The sequence below is a fragment of the Prionailurus viverrinus genome, chromosome D1 (genome assembly GCF_022837055.1).
Source record: "Prionailurus viverrinus isolate Anna chromosome D1, UM_Priviv_1.0, whole genome shotgun sequence".
NCBI lineage: Eukaryota > Metazoa > Chordata > Mammalia > Carnivora > Felidae > Prionailurus > Prionailurus viverrinus.
The window spans coordinates 112,263,585-112,285,761 of NC_062570.1; the positions used below are offsets into that span (position 1 = coordinate 112,263,585).

The following is a 22,177-nucleotide window of genomic DNA, read 5'->3' on the forward strand; positions in this document are numbered from 1 at the left end:
TCCACGAGGTTGATGGTGTAAAAGCGGAACGTGGCCTTCAACGAGGAGAACAGTTACAGAAAGCTTCGGCGTAGACAGCTGTTAGATCTCTGTTGCACAGGATGCCGTATTTTAATAAATTATGTACGTCGTGACGGAACCTTATCTCCCTGAGTAATAATTTATAGTTTCGCTAGTAAATGTTGAATAACCTATTATGTTTAAATGTGTGGTGGAAAGTTCTGTTTCCAGTTATGGTTGTTCCTAAACCTTCTCTCGATTATGTCCGTGCTGTTGTTGTTTTTAAAACACGTTTGCCTCTTGTCCTTGAATTTGTGACTTCCGAGCGTGCAGTAAATCTGATTTCTCTTCCTTTCTTTGCATGCCTCTGTCAGCCTAGCGATTTAAGGAAGCATCGTAGAAAGGTAAAGTGCTCGGTAGCGTAACCTACCTGTGTTTGTCTGTGGCGGGTGGGAGAGTGCCCGTCGCTTCGCAGAGCGGGCACCGCAACCGGGTCGCGACAAGCGGCCGGTGTGTCCCGGGAAGCGCTGGGCGCTCGAGCTCGGCGGCCGGTTTCCATGGTGCCTGCGAGGGATGTGAGAGCTTGCCTTTCTGTCTCGTTTGTCTCCTGCTCGCTGCGTACTCAGTTATGCGAGACATAGAAGTTTCTAGGAAGAGAAATGACTGAAGCCGGGCCCTAGATGTTCGATTTGGGGATAACCACCTTGGACAGTCGCGGCCAGCAGCGTTCGGCGAGCTCTTGGGGTCCGCCAGCTGCTGTGTGCAGTGGTTTAGGAGCCTGTTACCCAGCCCCCACCCACACCCCTGCGAGCCGCAGCGTGTGTGGTCACCCCCGTTTCCAGATGTGGAAATGGGCCGAGAGCCCGGGTCCTGTGCCCGAGGCCGCGTTGCAGCGCAAACGCTGGCCACGACACCACTCTGCCACGTACCCCACCTTTGCTCGGGCGCCCTTCTCTCCTTTACGGCGCCCCGGGCCGGGGCAGGGCACCTCCTGTGTCCAGAGGACCATGACTTGGGTGTCCCCTTCTCACGGGAAGTGCCGTGCCTCGGGACCGGAGCGCCCCCCTCATAACTGGGATGCTTTGCTCCCTGGACCGTACCCCCATCCCAGACCCGTCCGGCCACGCGCTGACAGGGCCGTGCCTCTGATACGGAGCTGGGCGGCAGCCGGGGGAGTCCCGCCCCCGCAGGGACGGTGTGGCCGTTCAGTTAAACTCCGGGTTCGAGTGCCAGCTCCGTCAAAGGTGGTTTCGTGACCCGGGCGTGTTAATCACCCCCTTTTTGCCCTGGTTTGCTCCCCTGGTAAGTGAGGACAGCGATAGAATCGTGGCCCTCGGGGTGTCCGCAAACTGCCCATCGGTGCACGGTCCACAGAGGTCGGGAGCTCTCACCGGCGACGGGGCGCAGAGCACGCCCTGCAGTGCGCTGGCTCGTGCCGCCCTTTCCTCGGTAGCAAGACCTTCTCGAGGAAGGAAGGAAGGGGCGTGTGGTGAACACCCAGGCAGGACGGCCTGCTCCCGCAGCTCACTGACGGCTCCTTGGAGGGCTCCTTGGAGGCTTTGGGGGATGAAGACTAGGTGCACGAGAAGTGGGTGTCAGGTCCGCGCGCACGGGGCCAGCACGGGCGTTGCGCTTCCCAGCCCCGCGGGAGCCTCCCTTTCGGTTGAGACCGAAATGGCCCATAGGCCCAAGTCTGGCGGGACCCAGCGCCGGGCGGGGGCTTGCGCTGTGACACAGGGGAGGGCCTGCGCCCGGAACCCTCCGTCTCTGCTCACCTCATAGCCGGGTCCCTAGTGTGGCTCCCTGTCCTGTTCCCTTTTGGTGTTTGTTTTCTCCATATCCTTGCCTCCACCTGGATTTGAAATCTATTTCTGTGACTTAAGTCTGACCCTGTTTAGTTTTATGTTGATAATTTGTCGCCGGTTAAGGTAGCCTTTTGTTGTCTGATGATGGTCATGGAAATCAGGAGAGGAGGCAGGTGTTCTGTAGCTGTCGGTTAAGCTGGTGTCTTCCCTGAGCTCAGCTCCTCTTGGTGCTGACCCCCGGCCCCCGTGGGTGTCCCGAGCCCCACGCAGCTTCGGAGGCCCTGGTACAAACCCAGTTGGCGGTGCCCGTCTCGCCAGTCCTACACGGGTGCCTCACCACCAGGACCTGTCAAGGGTCATAACGCTGGCGGGTCCGTGGCCCCGCCGTCCTTTCCAGGGCCCACAGCCACATAGCCGCAGACCCACAGCCTGTTACAGGAGGAAAAATGGAGTCTGAAGGGGGTCATCTTGTCGTGACGGCAGCCCAGGGTCACTTTGTCTCCACCGTGTTGAGCAGGCCTCCTCTAAGCCGCAGAGAAGTCCTTCGGTTTGTAACGTCAACCTAAATGTCACTGAGAAGCAGAAGTCAGACCCGAGTGGGGGTGGGGGGGGCGGGGGTTTGGGTGCCTTCTCACTTTCCGCCCGTGCTCGTGGGTCCAGGCTTTGTGTCATTACTGGAAGTGACACTGGGTTAGGGCCCAAGCTGGTTCCTTTTCCCCCAGACAGCGAGCGTTGCACAGTCGTGCACGGGAAGCCTCTGTGCTCACCAGGGTTTGCTCTGAATGGCGTCAGGAGACCAGCACCTTGCTCCTCAGCTGGCGGTGGTCGATGGGGACGTGGTTCGGGGCGTGGTTCGCGAAGGTCTCCGCCGCTGCCTTCCGGGGCCGGGCTCGCGGTGGCATGGGGTTCCGGGGGAGGGCGCACCCGCTGGGTGCAGATGGCCCGGGGTCTCGGCGGGCCCGCTGCCCAACGCGTGGCCCGGAGTTAGGCCGACGCTAAGAAGGTGTTTTGGACGCTGCAGAAAGCGCAGCTCGTAGCTACTCAGATGAGTTCCTGGCTGTGATTTCAGGGCTGTGTGCTCGTCTGTCGGGCCCGCGGTGAACTCCTGTCACCCTCCTCTCGACCCCGCAGTTGCCGGCTTCGCGCGAAGAGGTACGAGACGACAAGGCAACGATAAAATGTGAAACGTCCCCTCCTTCCTCCCCGAGGTCCCTGCGCTTGGACAGACTGCACCAGGGGGTGCTCCACGCGGCCAGCCACGAGGACATCAGGGACGCCAGAAAGTAAGGGGCGCAGGCGCCACAGGGGACACGCCAGCGCGTTGGTTTTCAGCTCCGAGAAACCCTTGATCTTCTTGGGGGAGAAAGGGTCGGGACGGCGATTCTAAAGAAACGCCAGCGAACTGAGTTTATGTGCACGATGTTCTTGGGGCACCTGCCGGGGCTCTGGGGGTGCGGCCGCCGGGGCGCAAGTCCGCTGGGACAGACCGGAGTCCGGCGGTGCAGGCGGCTGTAGGGCGGCCTCGTTTGCCCACATCCTAACCGCCGGCCGTCCTGAGGCTTCCCCTCTGCCCTCCCCTGGGCCGAGCTCTGTGCCCCGAGGGGCTCTGGGGAGCCATCTTCCCCCCACCGGGCAGCTCCAGCAGCCGCTGTTTCTCGCACCGTGTCCCCGGCTGGCTCTGGTTGTGCATGTGCTCCGTGCTCCCGGGTCACGGCCTGGAAGGGCTGCCGTGCGTTCTTGGCCCAGGGCGCTTGGAGTCCAGATCTTCTTGGGAGGGAGAGAGCGTCAGCTCCCCGGGGGCAGCCCTCCCCCGGGAGCTGGGGGCCTGTGCTTCTCACTCGCGTGGGGCGCTGTGTCGTGTGCCAAGCCCGCGTTGAAGATCCTCCCCCGTCCCCCAGCTCGACAGGCTCGCAGGACGGCCCCGTGAGCAACCCCAGCAGCAGCAACAGTAGCCAGGACTCGCTGCACAAAGCGCCCAAGAAGAAGGGCATCAAGTCTTCCATCGGCCGCCTGTTTGGCAAGAAAGAAAAGGGCCGTCCGGGCCACGCTGGCAAGGATCCCGCGGGACCAGGTTGGTGTCCCATGTGTGTGGCTCCCACGCGCAGGTGGTCCTGCTGGTGTCATTCGTCTAGAACCGTGATCGCTCTGCCTGCAGGTTCCTCCCCCTGTCGGGAGACCCTCACGTGGCCTGTTGAGCACCACCCCCCCCACGCCCCCCATTTCATCACTCTGCTTCCCCACAGCTGCTGTTTTGGAGGTGGAAAACTCCTCTCAGGACGCCCTGGGACTCAGCAAATTGGGCGGACAGGCTGAGAAAAACCGTAAACTTCAAAAAAAGTAAGCGTTCTGTTCTTTGTCTTCTCTGCGTACTGTCAGCCGTACCTGGTTTCGAAGCAGTGGCTGTTTGTTCGTTGAGCTCTGTAGCTGCAAAGAGGGACTCTCTCCCTCCAGGCTGAACCTGAGGTCCTTGTTAAACTGGGCCTCCTGGAGGCGTAGAGCACGTGTGAAATCGTGAAGGGGCTCCCGTGGATTCCCACTCCACCTTGAGAAGTTGTGCAGGGAGGCTGTGTTGTGGCTCACGTGAGGGTGAGACCTCGGAGCACTTGGCCCTGAGCCCCGGCTCCTGTACGGGTCAGTTTGGGGCTCTGGGCCTTGAGCCGGGGCAGAACTCAGTGGGCTCCGCGATAGGCCTGACAGTGGGCGGGCGAGGCGTCCGGTGGCTCTCGAGCGCTCCGAGGGCCTGCACGGTCTGGAGCCGGGGCCTCATGGCCACACTGGGCCCACAGGGCCCCGTGCCGCTAGAGGCCGGTTCCCCTTCAGCCCCTGGAGTTGTCTGTCGGTTTTCCTTTAAACCTGCCTCAGTTTAGTCTTCTTCTCAGAAGTCGTAATAACGATCGTGACTGGCACATCGTGGGCTGTGTTTCAGGTGAAACGCTGTGGTTTCTGTTACTGCTCACAATTCCGTAGGAACAGTCAGGCTTTTGGTTCCCTGGGAATGGAAATTTGTAGAAACCACTTAACAGCGGTCTGATTTGAATGTTGCTATGTTTGAACTGTATAAAAGTGTTTTGAGATAACTTGGATAGTTGCCATCTGGCCGTGTGCAGTTTGATACTGAAAGTAGGCCTTTTGCTCCTGGAACCGTGCTGGGAAAATTCTGTCCCTTCGATGTTGCCGATGTGTTTCATTTCACATCCTTACACTTTTTGTAACGGAAACAGTGAGACTCGTGGCAGTGCCCTCTGGGTCTCCCACCCCACTGCTCCCAGAAATGTGTATTTCACGTAGGATCGGAAGTAACGTAAATTGGCCAGAACGTTTCACTCTGTCTCCTATGTTTATTTTGTCATCCTCAGGAGGTATGTTTAAGTACTTGGTCATAGGAGGACGGCCTTTATTGAGTTATTTGCCCCAGCGTGTGATGAAATTTCACAGAGTGTGTGTAGGTAGCTTTCGCTGGGGCTGAGATGTTCAAATTGCCGGCTTTGGTTCTGTGTTACCATAGCTGCAGCCGAGTGTCTGAGAGCGGGTCGTTCTCTGGACTCCGTGATCATGATGGCAAATTCCAGACCATACAATTGACACTTGAACAGCAGGGGTTTGAATAGAAGGTCCACTTATATGCAACATTTTTTTTTTTTTTTATAAATTTTTTTTTTTTTTCAACATTTATTTATTTTTGGGACAGAGAGAGACAGAGCATGAACGGGGGAGGGGCAGAGAGAGAGGGAGACACAGAATCGGAAACAGGCTCCAGGCTCCGAGCCATCAGCCCAGAGCCCGACGCGGGGCTCGAACTCACGGACCGCGAGATCGTGACCTGGCTGAAGTCGGATGCTTAACCGACTGCGCCACCCAGGCGCCCCAACATTTTTTTTTTTTTTTTTTTTTTTATGAATCCAGTATAGTATTGTAAATGTATTTTCTCTTCTTTGTGATTTTCTTAATAACCTTTGCCTTGTTTTATGAAAGACTATGGCATATATACATAACTTACAAAATATGTGTTAACCGACTGTTTATCGGTAAGCCCTCTGGGTACAGTGGGCTATGAGGAGTTAAGTTTTCAGGGAGTCAGAAGTTATGCTCGGATTTTCGAGAGTGGTGCTTTGCCCGGATGGCAGAGCCGTGGTGGTGAGGTAGGGCCCCCGTAAGTCCCCACGCGAGGTGCCCTAGTGTGGACAGTGTCCGCCTCAGGAGAATGAGTCTCGGTGGTGTCGGTGGTCATGTCGTATTTGATGAGACGCTTCTTGTTACGAAAGACCACTTCGCCGCTCCATTTATGTCCTAACTGTGAGATGCGTGTTGTCAGTCATGGGTTACGCGGCCTCATGGGTGTGCCTGCTCCCCGGAGAATTCAGCAGATTTCTAAGTGTCTTTCTCCTGCGGCTCTAACCGTAAGGCTGGGAAGCACTCCACATGAGTCTACTGTTAGGGCGAGTGCTCGGAAAATCACGTGTGGTGTCGAGAATTGGGTCCTTGAGGGAGATCAGGTCCCCGCTCAGTAGGCCTGGCCCACGGCGGTCAGAGCGCGCATGCATTTTACCCTGTGGGGGAGGCAGAGTTCTGTAAACCAAGGGGGGCGCGGCCACAGCGGGGGATGCGGCGTCTGAGAGCGGAGGAAGGAAGGAAATAACCGCGAAAGTCAGACAAGTCTCCCATGCCTCCAGGATGTTGGCTTGTAACTCCCGTTCCTCCGTGCAGAGTTAGGTGCTGGGGGCCCACTGAAAATTCAGAGAAGCGAGGGGCGCCTGGAGGGCTCCGTCGGTTAACTGTCGGACTTCAGCTCAGGTCACGATCTCGCGGTCTGTGAGATCGAGCCCCGCGTCGGGCTCTGTGCTGACAGCTCAGAGCCTGGAGCCTGCTTCGGATTCTGTGTCTCCTCTCTCTCTGCCCTTTCTCAAAAATAAACACGAAAAAAAAAATTGCAGAGAAGTGCTAGACAGATCAGAGTCCCTGCCTCTTTAGTCCTCGTGTTTCAGGCTTCGGAACTGGTGGCGGAGAGCGTTGCTTTCTGGAGTATTGACCTGTGCAAGCAAACCTCATGTCCTTACGGTAAAGTGTGAGCCGCCCCACTTAATTTTGTAGCTTGTGGTCCACAAGGAGAAAAACGGATCATTCCGTCGATCGTTGGAGTGACCGTGTGGGTACACGGGCAGGTTCTTCCGGGGTACGTGGCCCTTGGTTTACGCGAGTCCCAGGTGACGGGAGCTGGCCGTCCGCAGTGGCAGGCTCCAGAAGCGCAGTTCGTCCATCAGGCGAAGGAGGGGTTGGGTGCACACAGGTGCTCTGGCTCCTCCGCTTATGGGGGCGGCACTGACCCCCCAGGAGAAGGAAGGGGTGCAGGCGCCCCCTCCCCCCCCCCCAGGTCCATCCGGTGTTTAGTCTCCTGGGCGGCGCTCTGGCCTGGTAGGGGACGGGGCCCAGTGCAGAGAGACCTGGGCCGGCTGCCCGGCTGGGGGCTCCACGTCGCTGCCGCCTCCTGGGTCTTGCAGCTGCGTGGCCCTGGCTCCGCTGCCTCTGCGTGGTCTCGGCGGGACCTCGGGCCTGAGCTCCAACCCACAAGCGCATCTGTACCAGAAAAGGGTTTTCGTAAACAAATGGCCACCGCCAGGAGGAAGGTGAGGGTGAAGTCAGAATCGTGGACACCAACCTCCAGGTAGCGGGGTTCATGGGCCGTCTGTAACCCTGTAGGGGTGGACGGCGAGCGTCTATGTGAGATGTTTTTTTGAGGTAGGCTCCACGCCCAGTGTGGGGCTCAGACTCCCGACCCTGAGCTCAAGAGTCCTGTGGTCTACCAACCGAGGCAGTCAGGTGCCCCTAAATACCTGTTGCGTGTGAAAAGACAAAGCGTGGCAGACAGAGTGCCACGAATCCGGTCGCCGTTCAGTTTGCTTTCGGAGTGCGGGGCATCTGCGAGCCCCCTGGGCCCTGCAGCAGAGCCGTGCGCACCCCTCCCGCGGGCTGGGCTGCTTGGGACCGAGCCCCTGACCATGCTTTCGGAGCTCAGGTCTCTCCCTGGCCCGTCTGCCAAGGAACGATCAGTATCGTGTGTATGAGTCACGTGGCACGGCTTACGTCAAGTGTTCACATTAAGATGTTGCTGCTGTCGTTGAGAATTTGTCCGTAGGACACGGAAAGCGGCGTTAAATTGAGCACACGGATGGCTCGCTCGGCCCGGCGAGGGGGGCCCTTCTCCCCGTGCTTGTTCCGTGTGGGTGCCCCGTGTCGGGGTGACCACAGCCCCAGTGGACTCCCATTTCTTTTTCCCATGTGAGTAAATAGCTTTGCTGCTCGTTTTAAAGAGGGAAGTTTTGCCTTTCTTTCTTCCTCCCTCCCTCCCTCCCTCCCTTCCTTCCTTCCTTCCTCTGGCTATTAAGATTTGTTGCATTCTAGGGCACCTGGCTGGCTCAGTCAGTGCAGCATGTGACTCAGTCTCAGGGTCTTGAGTTGAAGCCCCACCTTGGGCATAGAGCTTACTTAAAAAAGAAAAAAAAAATTGTTGCCCTCCCTGATGTAACCCTTCCTGCACAATTAGAACATTTACTACCCCCAGGAAACCTAAGGTTGACTTCAGGAACACTTACTTGAAACTTGATGCGAAACATTTTGAGCTCGAATTGTACGTAGACTTTACAGTCTTAAGAAAGGTCTGATACTGTTTAAATATGTTGAAGAGCCAATGTGTTTGTTCAGAAACATGAGATTCAGTGATGTGTTCTGCAGAATTTATCAAAGAAAAATAACACTACAAGTGGCCGAGGGATTTAAAAATGCCTCAGGAGGCCCGGGCACATAGGGTAAACCATCTTCTGTCCCACCCCACCTTCTCTGCGAGGCCTTTCCCGTTCAGAAAGAATTCGTGTCTCTCAGAAAGCCTCGTACGTACACAACATGAAAGGGCGAGGTGAAATTCTCAAAGCCTATAGCGTTGTCTCTTACGTAACTATGTTATTAGTGGACGATCATTTTTAAAGATGTTAAGATGGTGAAGTTATGGTTTGGGTGGCGGACAGAATATTTCGGATGCGGTGAGGATCCCAGGACGGCTTCCTGGTGTCGGCTTGTGACAGGATCACAGTCTCACAGGCTGCCCTGTGTGCACTGGCCCCAGCGGTGGGGACTCAGAGTTTCTGGGTCTGAAGCCTGTGGGTTAAACCATGGGATGACCCACTCTCTTAACTTAGCAGATACCTGTATTAGCCTGAATCGCCGTGTGGAATAGAAACCGCCAAGGTCCCGCCCGTTCCTTAGTTGCCGTATCAGACCGTTACCGGTACTAAAGTCTGTGCTGTTCTGTGTTGTTGTCTTGGCCGGACGTATTTGAGACCCTCACAGCAGCTCCTCACTCACACGCAGGTGCGGCCCCCTCCTGCCGTTTTCCTTGTTGTCCAGGTACTCCCTCCGCTGTCCTGCCTCGGACGTGAAGGTTGCCGGGGTTGGTTGATGTTGACACTGATTCTTTAATTCTGCCAGGAGACGCCTCTGTTACGCTTTTTTTGCTTTTTAATTTTTTTTTTTAATGTTTATTCGTTATTGAGAGACAGAGAGACACAGAGCGTGAGCAGGGGAGGGGCAGAGAGAGAGAGGGAGGCGCAGAACCAGAAGCGGGCTCCAGGCTCCGAGCTGTCAGCTCAGACCCCGACGCGGGGCTCGAACTCACGAACCGTGAGATCACGACCTGAGCCGAAGTCGGTCGCCCGACTGACAGAGCCACCCAGGCGCCCCACGTGCTTTTGAAAACGTGCACAGGGAATTACCTCTGTTCACTTGCTATATACCCACAGGCACTCGTGACTCTTCAGCGTTGAATTCTCTCGTTATTTGCAGGCACGAATTGCTCGAGGAAGCCCGGAGACAAGGTTTACCTTTCGCCCAGTGGGACGGGCCCACCGTTGTTGTTTGGCTGGAGGTATGTTTCTTTTGAATCCTGGGCGGAGCACGTCACATCTGTGAGCAGGATGAATGCATTCGTACACCGTGCAGAACCTTCTGGCCTTTACACTTCCTGTCTCTAGCTCTGGGTCGGGATGCCTGCCTGGTACGTAGCCGCTTGCCGAGCCAACGTGAAAAGCGGGGCCATCATGTCTGCGCTGTCCGACACGGAGATCCAGCGTGAGATCGGCATCAGCAACCCTCTGCACCGGCTGAAGCTGCGGCTGGCCATTCAGGAGATCATGTCCCTGACTAGTCCGTCAGCCCCTCCCACTTCGAGAACGGTACGCACCTCTGGAAGGAGCCCATCTGCCGCTCACGTTGCCTCACACGACTAGTGTTCCAGTTTAACGTTTTAGCATTCAAATACGTGATCGGGTGGTTAAAAGATACTTTATTGAATGCTCTCAGAACAGCTTGACTTTGCAGTATAGACATAGGAGTTTTTTAAAGTGTAGACAAGGAATTAATCCCCGATTTAAGTACAAACTTACCAAAAGCGAAGGGGAAAGAGCTCAGATCCCTGTTTGCATTATTATCAGTGTTTTACTGTCTGACTTATTCAGCCCGTTGTTGCTTTCCGTTCAGGGAGCCGCGGGTCCCGGCGGCTCAGGGCTTTAAGCAGCCTGTGCATCTGCCCCTGCACACTGAGCGCGGCCGTGCTCCACGCGGGCAGACCCTGGCCGTCCTTACCGACGCCCCTCCTGGTTGAACGTTAAAAAACGAATCTGAGGACGACGTTAATGGTTCTTGGGGGACAAAGTGGGCCGGCTCCTTGCTGTGGGCTCTGTACGTTGGCTCAGCTCCCACTCTGCTGTTCTCTGCTCCGAAGAGAAAACCTGGCGAGGACACAGCCTCCCACGTTCTTCTCCGAGTAGCAAGCAGGTCAGCGCCTGATTCGGGACTTGCAGGGACTTTGCACAGAAAGGATTGCCAGCGTCTTTGTTTCGATTCTTAGGGACAGAATTGTAATGCGCAGTCAGTCTGTGCACTGACCTGTGGCCCGGGAATGTTCTGTCACGGCATCCGACCAGGTCCCCGTTGCCTGGTTGTTTCCAGTTAGAGAGACCTTTGTAGAAACAAAGGTGTTAGGGTGGCTTTCGCAAAGTCTTAGAAACCGTCTCGGCGAAGGCCCCCGCTCACGAGCTGAGTCAGCGGACGGTGATGACAAGCACACCTGGAACAGGGAACCTCTCCCTGAGGGGCCCGGGGGCCGGCAGGGCGCTAACGGGCCTCGGGTCTGCCGCGCCACATCTGCGGTGCCGGTGTTTTGGCTCCTTGAAGTCAGTGGCCGTTCTGTGTGCCATGCCGAGCCCTGTGCTGGGCCTCTTAGGGTCCCCAGGTGAGGTCCCGTCCACGTGGCCCCATCGCTGTGGAGCGCCTGTGGGGAGCCGTCCACAGGCCAGACGTGGGGACGGTGCTCCTTTTCGTGCTTTGGGGGAGGATGTTTTAAACATATCGAAGTGAGAGTTCCTTGAGAATTAGGAATAGTTTTCAGAAGTACCAAATAGGTCGCTTTTATGTTTCCCGTGTGTCAGGTGGTAGGCGTGGCAGATGAAGCTCCAGAAACCGTGGGCTGTCCTGGGGTCACTGCCAGCACAGTGGTGGTGCGCGTGGTGGTTCTCCGTCAAGGGGCGGGGCTTGTTTTAACCTTCTGTCGTGTTCCGTGTGGGCATCTGAAACGAGAAGGCGGGAAGAATGGCCTGTGCGGCCGCCTGCTCCTTTTATGTGCCCGAGGCTCACGTGTCTGCTGCCTTTCCTCTTTGTCACTGCCTCCCTTGCCCTGGATGTGGTTGTCACTGGGGCCGCCCTAGACCACAGGAAATATCTGGTTAACGCATGAAGAGATGGAAACGCTCACGGCCACGCCACAAACGGTCAGTCGCAGCCCCGAGCCTGTCCTCCCTCCGTGCTCCCTCCTCCCGCCCCCGAGAACGGCGCGATTCTGGGCTTTTCTGTGGGAAACAAAAATGTCCTTTCACGTTAAATTGTTCGGAGCAGTACTTCCTTTAGGTATTAGTGAAATGCGTGAAGTAGAATTCTATTTTAGATTTTCCCCAGGAACTTAAAATGGATAGACTAGCTCTGTTTAGAATAGATTGAACTCCTGTCTCCTTCCGGAGAGACCTCGGTTTGGCGCGCGGCCTCCACATTGTGGCCCTAGTTGTCTCCTTGAATGGACGTGCCTGCCACGGGGAGTCGGCTCCTTGCATGAGAATCGGAATTGGTGGTTTTGCATGAGTTTTGCATGACGCTTTGACTTTCTCACTCTGTCACCCAGTCGCTCCACGCCTTCCCGACAGAGCTGATCTGCTCGCATGCCCAGGCCCAGCAGTACTAACAGTTGTGTTCTTTTGCATTCCTAACCTCGTGACCCCAGGAGGCTGAGGAGGGAAGCTGGGCTCAGGTTGGAGACTCTCTATAATATACTCTTCACTATATGTACAGCAGCAAAAGAGCTGGAGTGTGAAAGCTTGTAATTGACTTTTCTTGACGTTTTTAACATCTTACTTTATGCCGAATATCATTGGTGATTTAAAGTCTTAGAGCAAAGCATAGGATTAAAAGAGTACGTCTCATGGACAATTTTGAACCTTTCTCATGGGGCACCACGGTTAATTCTGCTTAAAACACACGTCGCTTTGTTTGGCCGGTGGCTGTCACACACCGTGCCTGGGCCCTGGCAGCTCCTGGGATCATAGAAGGCCGTCCCCGGTGGGCTGACACTTCTCCCAAGGCGTGCTGACGGGAGATGTTCCGATAAATACCTGGCACGAGAGGTGGCACAGGGGGCCCTCCCTCCCCGTCTGGGCATCAGCGTGTCGCTCCATGCCGTCCTGCCGCTGTGTCCGTTGAGAGGCTTTCTTACTCCCGGGGTTCTCAGAAATGAAGCCTCTGCTTGCAAATCGTACATTTGAATTTTCAGCTTCCTCGTTCTCCAGGCTCACAAAAAGCTCCGGCACGACTCTCTTGCAGCCTTGTTTGGGCAGCTTGATTAAAAAGCAGTGGTCTCCTACCCGGATTCCAGTAACGTTGCCGCCTGACGTACTGTTAGGTCTTAGGGCTAGAAAAGGTTTTAGGTTTCGAGGGCTGCAGGCTGCAGCCAGTCAGTTCTTACTGATGGTGTCGTGTTCAAGGATCCGCAGAGGATAATTGTATGTCAACAAAAACAATCAAACTCCTCTTACATCTGAATTTTTCTCATTTCCAGTTGATGCTTGAAACACCTTTTTTTCTCTATTTGTACTCCTAAAATGAAGCACGTATTATCACTTAAAAAAAATTTTTTTTTTATTTTTAAACTTTTTTTAATGTTTATTTTTGAGGCAGAGAGAATGCAAGGTGGGACAGAGAGACAGAGGGAGACAGAGAATCTGACGCGGGCTCTGCACTGCCAGCAGAGAGCCTGATGTGGGGCTTGATCTCACGAACCGTGAGATCATGTCCTGAGCCGAAGTCAGTCACTTAACCAACTGAGCCACCCAGGTGCCCCGTATCACTTTTTAAAAAGCAAAAGAGGGGGCGCCTGGGTGGCGCAGTCGGTTAAGCGTCCGACTTCAGCCAGGTCACGATCTCGCAGTCCATGAGTTCGAGCCCCGCGTTGGGCTCTGGGCTGATGGCTCAGAGCCTAGGGCCTGTTTCCGATTCTGTGTCTCCCTCTCTCTCTGCCCCTCCCCTGTTCATGCTCTGTCTCTCTCTGTCCCCAAAATAAATAAACGTTGAAAAAAAAAAAAAAATAAAAAGCAAAAGAGGAGAGTGACTCTAATGTTCCATGCGTTCCCTCTTCAACCGTTTGATCTAAGCCCTCTGTGCCAATACTCTAGATAAATATCATTAATCACTTAGCCTGCTGAGATGTTTCTTTATGGGGCCAATAATGGCCATCAGTGAATTGAAAAGGGTGCATTTCATAATTGCTTCAACATCAGCGTCTTCCACACTAAGAAGAAGAGCTCTGGCAGCAACTAAGTATGAAATTCCCTGTCTTGGGGTGGGATGTGTAAATGAAATAAGCCGAATGTTTGCTCTTTGCAGTGGAAACGTAAACAAGGATGAGCCGTGCCAGTGACGCCAGAATTAGCCCCCACTCAGTCTTCAGCATAAGCAAGGATGGTTTTCACTCCATCCGTCTTCTAGACGAGAGGAGAACGAAGAGGCGTCCTGGTCTCTGTGCGCCTGCCCCCTGCCGCCAAGGGCAGCGGTCATAGAGTGTGCCTTCCCCGGGCTCTGACATAGCGACCAGCTCTTAAGCCAAGGGGGAGCTGGAGATGCGCTTGGGCACTCAGGGGAAGCAGACTTCCAGGTGTGGTCAAGTCCCTGATGCCTTCATTTAGCAAGTACCGGCCGTGTACTGCCCGTGCAAAACTGAGCTGCTTGCTGGTAACACCTGCCCTCACCTGTCATGTTTTACAGAGGTCGCAAAGCTGAATTGGCTTTGTGACCATTCCGGTGCTGGAGAAAATAGAGCCTGTGCAGCGGCAGTCTCTTGCGGCCCGAGTGTTCTCTGACCATGAGAGATCCCTGTCGTATGCTTTCTTCAGAAGGCTGTGACAGCAGCCCGGGAGGTGTGGGTCTCCCCGGTTTTGAGCCTGGGTCCTCCGGGAGCATGTGTTATGGGCCACTTAACAAGTGGGACCAGAGTATGTGAACAACGTGAAGGAGGACTCTGCTCCCATGAGACTATTTAGAAATTTCTTTGCATTTTGTGTCCATGTAAGAATACATGAACAGAAGCAAGAAAGCAGTGATGGCTATTCACGCCCTAAGGGTCAGGTCTGTGATATTGAGAGTGAGGTTGGAAAGAGTGAAAAAACATGACATTGTGACAATTTGCCAAAAACATTCGATGCTTTTCTCACTCATGGTTATTTACAGAAAGTAGTGACACACAGTTTTCTTCTATTGAATTTGAGCATTCTTACTGAAATCTGACTCATTCCTTCTATAGTTTGTTTGGTGTGAATACTAGATAAGAGGCTGTATTTTCAAGACACAACATGGTGGTAGTTGAGAGTTAATATTTCCAAGGATTCCATAAGGTAACTACAGAATTCCTGTGACTGTAGCTTTGCCTTCTTGCACCGAAGAAATCCAGTGCCTTTGTTTGATATGTGTGCATATACTTATAATGTGTTTACTTCTGTTTCATGGCACAAATGTTGCACATTTTCTGTTAGATGTATCCCAAAGGATTTCATAGTTTTTCACAATATTATAAATGGTATTTTTAAAAATCTCCATCTCCAGCTCATTTTTTTAGTATTTAATAATACAGGTCCTGTTAGTTCTGATAGCTGTCCTGTATTCATCTTCTGTGTTGGTAATCAAGTCATATGCAAATCAGGACAGTGTTATGTCTTTTCCAACCCATGTGCTTTTGATTTCTTTTTCTTGCCTTACCACAGTGGCTGGGAGTTCTGGTGCAGTACTGAATGGAAGTGGTGGGAGCAGACATCCTTAACTTTGTTTCTGATTTTAGGGAAAATGCATTCAGTCTTACACCACTAGTGTGCATTCAGCTCCACATTTTTTTGTAGAAGCCCTTTATCAGGTCAAGGCAGCCATCTTTTCAGTTTCTAGATTGCTGAGATTTCCATAGATGAGTGATTTGGTCACACACGTTTCCCACATCTCTGTGGTTTTTTCTTTTCAGTACATTGGTACGGTGAACTTCCTTGACTTTTAAATATTGACCCAAGCTATGTTACTGGGATAAACTCCACTTGTCATGATATCATATTCTTTTCACTTATTACTGATTCGATTTGCTAATGTTTTGTTAAGGAAGTTTGCATCTCTGTCTATGAATGCTATTGATCTGTTTTTTTTTTTTTTATAATCTGTCTGGTTTTAGTGTCAAAATAATGCTGCTCGTATAGAATGAGCTAGGTATTTCTTCTTCACTTTTTTTGTAATAGTTTATGTAGAATTGGTACTGTTTTCATAAATGTTTGGTAGAGATCAATGGCAAGAGCATTTGAGGTAGAGATGTGCATGTGTGTGTGTCTGTGGGTTATAGCTACAAAGTCAGGTACAGGTTACCAGTTTCTTTCCGAGTGGCTTTCGTAGATTATGTCTTTCAAGAAACTTGCCTGTCTTATCCAGGTTGCTTACGGCTGTCTACAATTTTCCCTTATTACCCTTTCAGTGTCTGTAGGGTCTGTACTGATGTACAGTGATTTCAGTGTCTGTAGGGTCTGTACTGATGTACAATGATTTCAGTGTCTGCAGGGTCTGTACTGATGTATGGTGATTTCAGTGTCTGTAGGGTCTTTCATTCTTGATGTAGATAACTTATATCTTTCTTCTTAATCACTCTGGGTAGGGTCATTCCATTCTACTGATGTTTATGAAGACCTAGGTTTTACTTTCATTGTTTTATTTTCTAGTATTTTTCTGGTTTCTGTTTCATTGATTTCTGCTCTTTTATTTTCTTCCTTCTGTTTGCTGTGAATTTCCTTTGTTCTCCTTTTTCAGATTTTTTAAGGTAGCATCTTACATTATTGATTTGCGACCTTCATTTATAACTAAGTACTTAATACTATAAATTTCCCGCAGCTAGTGCAGCGTCCCACAGTTTATGAATATATCGTGTGTGTGCTTTCTTTATGTTTTTTTTTTTTTAAGATTTTATTTAAGTAACATCTACACCCAACATGGGTCTTGAACCTATGACCCTGAGATTGAGAGCAGCGCACTCCACTGACCAAGCCAGCCAGATGCCCCTTGTGTGTTCACTTTCATTCAATTCAAAAGCTTTTCCCATTTCCCTTGTGATTTCTTCTTTGGCACGTGGGTCAGTTAGAAGTGTGCTAATTCCAAATATTTGGGAGTTTTCTAGATCTCTTTTCATTATTGCTTTCTAATTTAATTCTGTGGAGGTCAGGGGACATATATTTGGTATGATTTCAATCTCTTTAAACACGTGGAGCTTTGTCTGTGTTGGGGAACATTCTGTGTGCACTGTTGCTGTTGGCTAGAGTGCTCTCACGGCAATTGGGTTGGGCTAGTTGATGGTGCCGCTCAGGGCTTCTCCGTCCTTGGGAGCCTATCATTCTGGCTCACCTGCTCAGTCAGCTACTCAACCACGGGGAAAGGGAGGTCTTCTAACCGTCTCTCCTCTCGGTCTTAATGGGTTCATGTCTTCTTTTAAATCTATGTTTGTATTCACTTTTTAAAACTGATTTTGAAATTAACAAATATTTTGTTAAGGAAATATGGAAAACAAAGTGTTAAACATAAAATTAAAGCCAGAGATAGTTCTAATGAGTTGAGCTGGATTGATCCTTCAAACTTGTTCATGAGTCGTGATCATTCTTTGTTGTTATATTATTACCTATGAAAACTGTTTCAGAATGCTAACATGTAATCAGTTACAGGTTTAATGTGGTTTGGTGATTACATTATATGCATTAGCACAAATGAGTTGTAGATTTTTAATGGTAGAATTTCCTTTGTGTACAATTTTAATAGAAAATTTAAGTCAGTAAGTAGGAGATCAAATTATTTTGAAATTATAAAAAGCCATATTATTGGGTTGGCCTTTGAAAATACGTAACAGATTAAAAATTCAGTGTAAAGATGATTTAAATGACCCTTGCGACGTCCTCTCTGTTTTTTGGTTTTTTTTTTCCTGAACTGATGTTCTTAATTATCGCGAGCAGACGCTGGCATACGGGGACATGAACCACGAGTGGATCGGCAACGAGTGGCTGCCCAGCCTGGGCCTCGCGCAGTACCGCAGCTACTTCATGGAGTGCCTGGTGGACGCGCGCATGCTGGACCACCTGACCAAGAAGGACCTCCGAGGGCAGCTGAAGATGGTCGACAGCTTCCACAGGTGTGCTGCTGCACGTTGGCCCTTCCTGGTTGGCTAAGAGATGTTTGCCCACTGCCACGGCTAATTGTGTTTTGTTTTGTTTTGTTTTTGGTTTTTGGTAACAGAAACAGTTTCCAGTGCGGAATTATGTGCCTGCGAAGGTTGAATTACGACCGTAAAGAGCTAGAGAGAAAAAGAGAAGAAAGCCAGAGTGAAGTAAAAGGCTAGTACATGGCATTCAATTCATGCAGCGTGTGTGAACAGCCTCGGTGATTTCCTACTTTTTAAAAAAATCAGGAAAGGCTTGAAGTGGAAAAAAGTAGTCTGGAATCATTACAGAGGAGGGAGAGATGATCCTTTTCTGCGGCCAGAGACCCTGTGCCCATTTTCTCGTGCTTAACGTCAGTCTGTAGGTTCAGGGTCTCCGGGTAAACATTCTTCCTATGACCTTAGACATTTCCTCTTACGAGGATACACATCCTCTTTTGTTCAGAAAAGCTGCTACACACCATTAGAGAGCAACAGAGCAGAGGTGAACAGGCCCCTGCTGTGTGCGTCTTGGTGTGAGTGTGAAAAGTACTGCCCTGGCTGTCTCTCCAAGGACTCGAGGGGCCCACAGTAGCATAGCGTGGTTCTTCTTCCTGTGGATGAGGGAGCGGTATGGGGTCAGCGGGGCACTTGGGCCTCGCAGACAGGGTGGGGGGCCTCTTCTGGGGCGCGGGGGCGGGGGAGCAGGCAGAGGCATTTCGAGGAGGGAGCAGGCCCAGGGGCGTATGAGAGGACATGGTGCTCAGCCAAGACAGCAACACCCAGGGCACCTCTAACTGAGCAAGTGTAGTAGTTTGTTTTGCGACAAGACGTTAACGATTAAGCTCAACGTAACCTCTCCCCAAATTTTCAGTATAAAGAAATCACTAAGAATGGTAATAGCAGATCGGACTTACCAACTCCAAGCACAAAGGTTAATTTATTTAATCCTTACCACCGTCCTGTGAGTGCTGTTTTCATCCCTCGTGTTTACTAAGAAAGAAAGGTAAAAGTGTGGTTACGGAGGGGGCACCTGGGTGGCTCAGTCGGTTGAGCATCTACCTCTTGGTTTCAGCTCAGGGTTCGTGGGTTCAAGCCCTGTGTCATGCTCTGTGCTGACAGTGTGGAGCCTGCTTGGGATTCTCTCCCTCCCTCCTTTCCTGTGCCCCTCCCCCTGTTGCTCCAGCTCTCACTGTCGCTGTCTGTCAAAGAAATAAACTTAGGGGGCACCTGCGTGGCTTAGTCAGTTAAGCGTCTGACTCTGGCTCAGGTCATAATCTCACTGTTCGTGTGTTTGAGCCCTGTGTCAGGCTCTATGCTGACAGCTCACATGCTGGAGCCTGCTTTGGATTCTGTGTCTCCCTCTCGCTCTGTCCCCCCCCCCCCACTCAAAAATAAATATTAAAAAACTATTTTGAAATAAATAAACTTTAAAAAAATGTGGCTGGAGGGGAGCCTGAGTGGCTCAGATGGGTTGGGCGTCCGACTTCAGCTCAGGTCACGATCTTGTGATTCATGAGTTTGAGCCCCGCGTTGGGCTCTGTGCTGACACCTTGGAGCCTGGAGACTGCTTGGGATTCTGTGTCTTGCACTCTTTCTCTCTCTGCCCCAACGCTTTCTCGCGCTCCCCCTCTCTCTCCCCCCCACTCTGTCTCTGTCTCTCTCTCAAAAGTAAATAAGCATAAAAAAAATGTCTGGGAAGATAGCCCATTTGAAGGATAGTCTAGCCATGATTGAGTTAGTGCGAGTCACAAGAAACACCATAAGACAATATCTGTGATACAGGTTCTGTACATATATAATATAACATATGTAACATATAAACGTAGTAACGATCTGTAAGTATTTTTCGTGTGTCCGTGTGTGTATATCTGTCCTTTTACCTAGAAGAGGACCTTGGAAATGAACTAGGTAAATGTGTTTCATGTATTGTGTACTTCCATTTTAAATCTTTTCACGGTTGACAGAAGCAGTCTTTCAAAGTAACTGGTGATCATCTGGTGATTTTTAGATCTCTCCTAATGCAAATGCAATATTTATTACTTTGCATAAACATGAGGTCTCCCCTCACAGTCTCTAATATGCTGGAGAGTATCTTCAAGTTTCTGGTTTCCCAATGAGTCAAGAAAACGGGCTTCACGATTGTAACTGAGAGGTTCGTGTTCAAGCCACAAGGTGCCCAGACACGGGGCCAACACGTCTGATGGGAGGAAGGTTTTCCAGCAGACCCGCAGTCTGTAGATGAAGCATAGTCGTGCCTCGTGTGTCCTTCTGGTTCCCAATGCCTGGGCCCTGGTCATTTTGTATTCTCTAGAAAGTCAGTGTGCATGAGAACTTCCTTGTTTGAGAGTTTCCTCGAGGAGTGGGTTCCGACGGGACAGTTTGCATGAGGCTGGCGAGGGGCCAGGATGACAGCGTGTGAGCGCAGCAGGGGCCGTCTGCCCACCTGGCGGTGCCCTCCGTGCCTGTTTGGGTCACGCCTTGGGTCGGGACCCGGAGGCTCAGGGCGCACAGCGGGGATCCCTGTCCTGCGTTACAGGGTGTGGATGTGATGGAGAGAGCTTTCTGCAGCCGCTCTGACCATCGGTGTTTACTGTCTGCAGATGTGCTGGTTTGGAGCAATGACCGAGTGATTCGCTGGGTCCTGTCGATTGGCCTTAAAGAGTTTGCGAACAATCTCGTAGAGAGTGGCGTTCACGGTGCGCTGATGGCCTTAGATGAGACCTTCGACTTCAACGCCCTGGCGCTTCTGCTTCAGATCCCGACCCAGAACACACAGGTGACGCCGGGCCGGCCGTGCCTGCCCGCCGCTTTCCTGCTGGAGACCCTGCGCCCTGTATTTGAGCGAGGCAGCGTGTGGCTACACCGCACAGCTAGGCCTCTCTCCTCGAGCCTGGGCTGTGCTGTGCGGCCCGGAGTCCATGGTGCTGCCTCCTCCTGCCTGAGCTCTGCCTGTCCCTTCCCGTCACAGGCTCGTGAGCCTGGTGTGCATTGAGCCCTTACATGGAGAGAGAAGCACTCTTACTTCCGTGTGTCACATGGAAGTTTCATGGATTCTGTTTCTGATTTCCCTGTGGAATTTTTTTTGACTCATGGGCTCACTGGAGAGTCAGGAAGTTTTTATTCTTCTTCAGAACACTATACACCTTTGGGAACGCCCTCAGTCTCCCCACTGGAAACACCACCCCCCCCCACCACGACACCCTGGTCTAATTTCCCAGGGAGCATGGACCCCTCTCCCCAAAGGCCCATTCCCGTAGGCCTCCTGGGGGGCTCAGTCGATTAAGCACCAGACTCTTGGTTTCAGCTCAGGCCTTGATCTCATAGTTTGTGGGTTTGAGCCCCATGTCAGGCTCTGTGCTGACCACGTGGAGTCTGCTTGGGATTCTCTCTCTCCATCTCTCTCTGCCCCTCCCCTGCTCAGCTCTGTCTCCCCCCCCGCCTCTCAAAAATAAATAAAGCCCATTAATGGACTTCACATTAAAATCCTTATTTAAAATACAGTATTAGGATTCAAGGCATTTATCCCTTGGGTTTTTTTTTTTTAATTTTTCCAGTCTTGGTTTAAAAATAATTGCGATATGCTAACATCCTTTAGATTGACATAACTTTTGGGCTGTTGGTTTATGATTTCAGGCTCGTGCCGTCTTGGAAAGGGAGTTTAACAACCTTTTGGTCATGGGGACGGACAGAAGATTCGACGAAGTAAGTTTTCCACCTAATAACTAAATTTCCATTAACTGTAAATTATTAATATTTGGGGGTACCTGGCTGGCTCAGTTGGAGGAGCATGGGACTCCTAATCTCAGGGTTGTGAGTTCAAGCCACATGTTGGGTATAGAGATTACTTAAAAGTATAATCTTTAAAACAAAAAATAAATGTCGGGGCGCCTAGGTGGGTGGCTCAGTCAGTTAAGCGTCTGACTTCAGCTCAGGTCACGATCTCACAGTTTGTGGGTTCGAGCCCCACATCGGGCTCCGTGCTGACAGCTTGGAGCCTGGAGCCTGCTTCAGATTCTGTGTCTCCTTCTCTCTCTGTTCCTCCCCTGCTCATGCTTTGTCTGTCTCTCTCTCAAAAACAAATAAAGATTAAAAAAAATTTTTTTTTAATAAAAAATAAATGTAGATTACTAAATTTGTAGGAGCCACGTATCAGATAACTCTTGCAAATGTGGAGATAATTTTACTTTACAACTTAAGCTTTGCTCTTAATTTATTAACAAACGAGCCATTAGGGCTACTGGTGGCTCAGTCGGTTAGGTGTCTGACTTCCGCTAAGGTCATGATCCCCCTGTTTGTGAGTTCAAGCCCTGCATTGGGCTCGCTGCTGTCACCGTGGAGCCTGCTTCGGGTCTCCTGTCCCTCTTTCTCTCTGCGCCTCGCTCACACACACTCGTTCTCTCTCTCTCAGAATATAAAAAACAGGGACACCTGTGTGGCTCAGGCGGTTAAGCATCTGACTCTTGGTTTTGGCTCAGGTTATGATCTCACAGTTGTGAGTTTCAGCCTCACGTCTGGCTCCGCGCTGACTGCTGAGTCTGCTTGGGATTCTGTCTCCCTCTCTCCCTGTGTCCCTCCCCCACTCATGCTG

At 51.6% G+C, this 22,177-nt stretch overlaps 1 protein-coding gene across 2 annotated transcripts in view; it reads left to right on the top strand.

Annotated features, from left to right (window-relative positions):
- The window catches only part of PPFIA1 (PTPRF interacting protein alpha 1), a 91,173-nt gene that overhangs the window by 63,658 nt on the left and 5,338 nt on the right, over positions 1-22,177 (top strand). For both annotated transcript variants that reach the window (XM_047877133.1, XM_047877132.1), the window contains 9 exons: positions 2,937-3,088; positions 3,704-3,876; positions 4,049-4,142; positions 9,636-9,717; positions 9,824-10,024; positions 17,405-17,580; positions 17,685-17,782; positions 20,190-20,365; positions 21,223-21,291. In XM_047877133.1, coding sequence (XP_047733089.1) covers positions 2,937-3,088; positions 3,704-3,876; positions 4,049-4,142; positions 9,636-9,717; positions 9,824-10,024; positions 17,405-17,580; positions 17,685-17,782; positions 20,190-20,365; positions 21,223-21,291 — 1,221 coding nt within the window. The remainder of the gene's footprint in view (positions 1-2,936; positions 3,089-3,703; positions 3,877-4,048; positions 4,143-9,635; positions 9,718-9,823; positions 10,025-17,404; positions 17,581-17,684; positions 17,783-20,189; positions 20,366-21,222; positions 21,292-22,177) is intronic.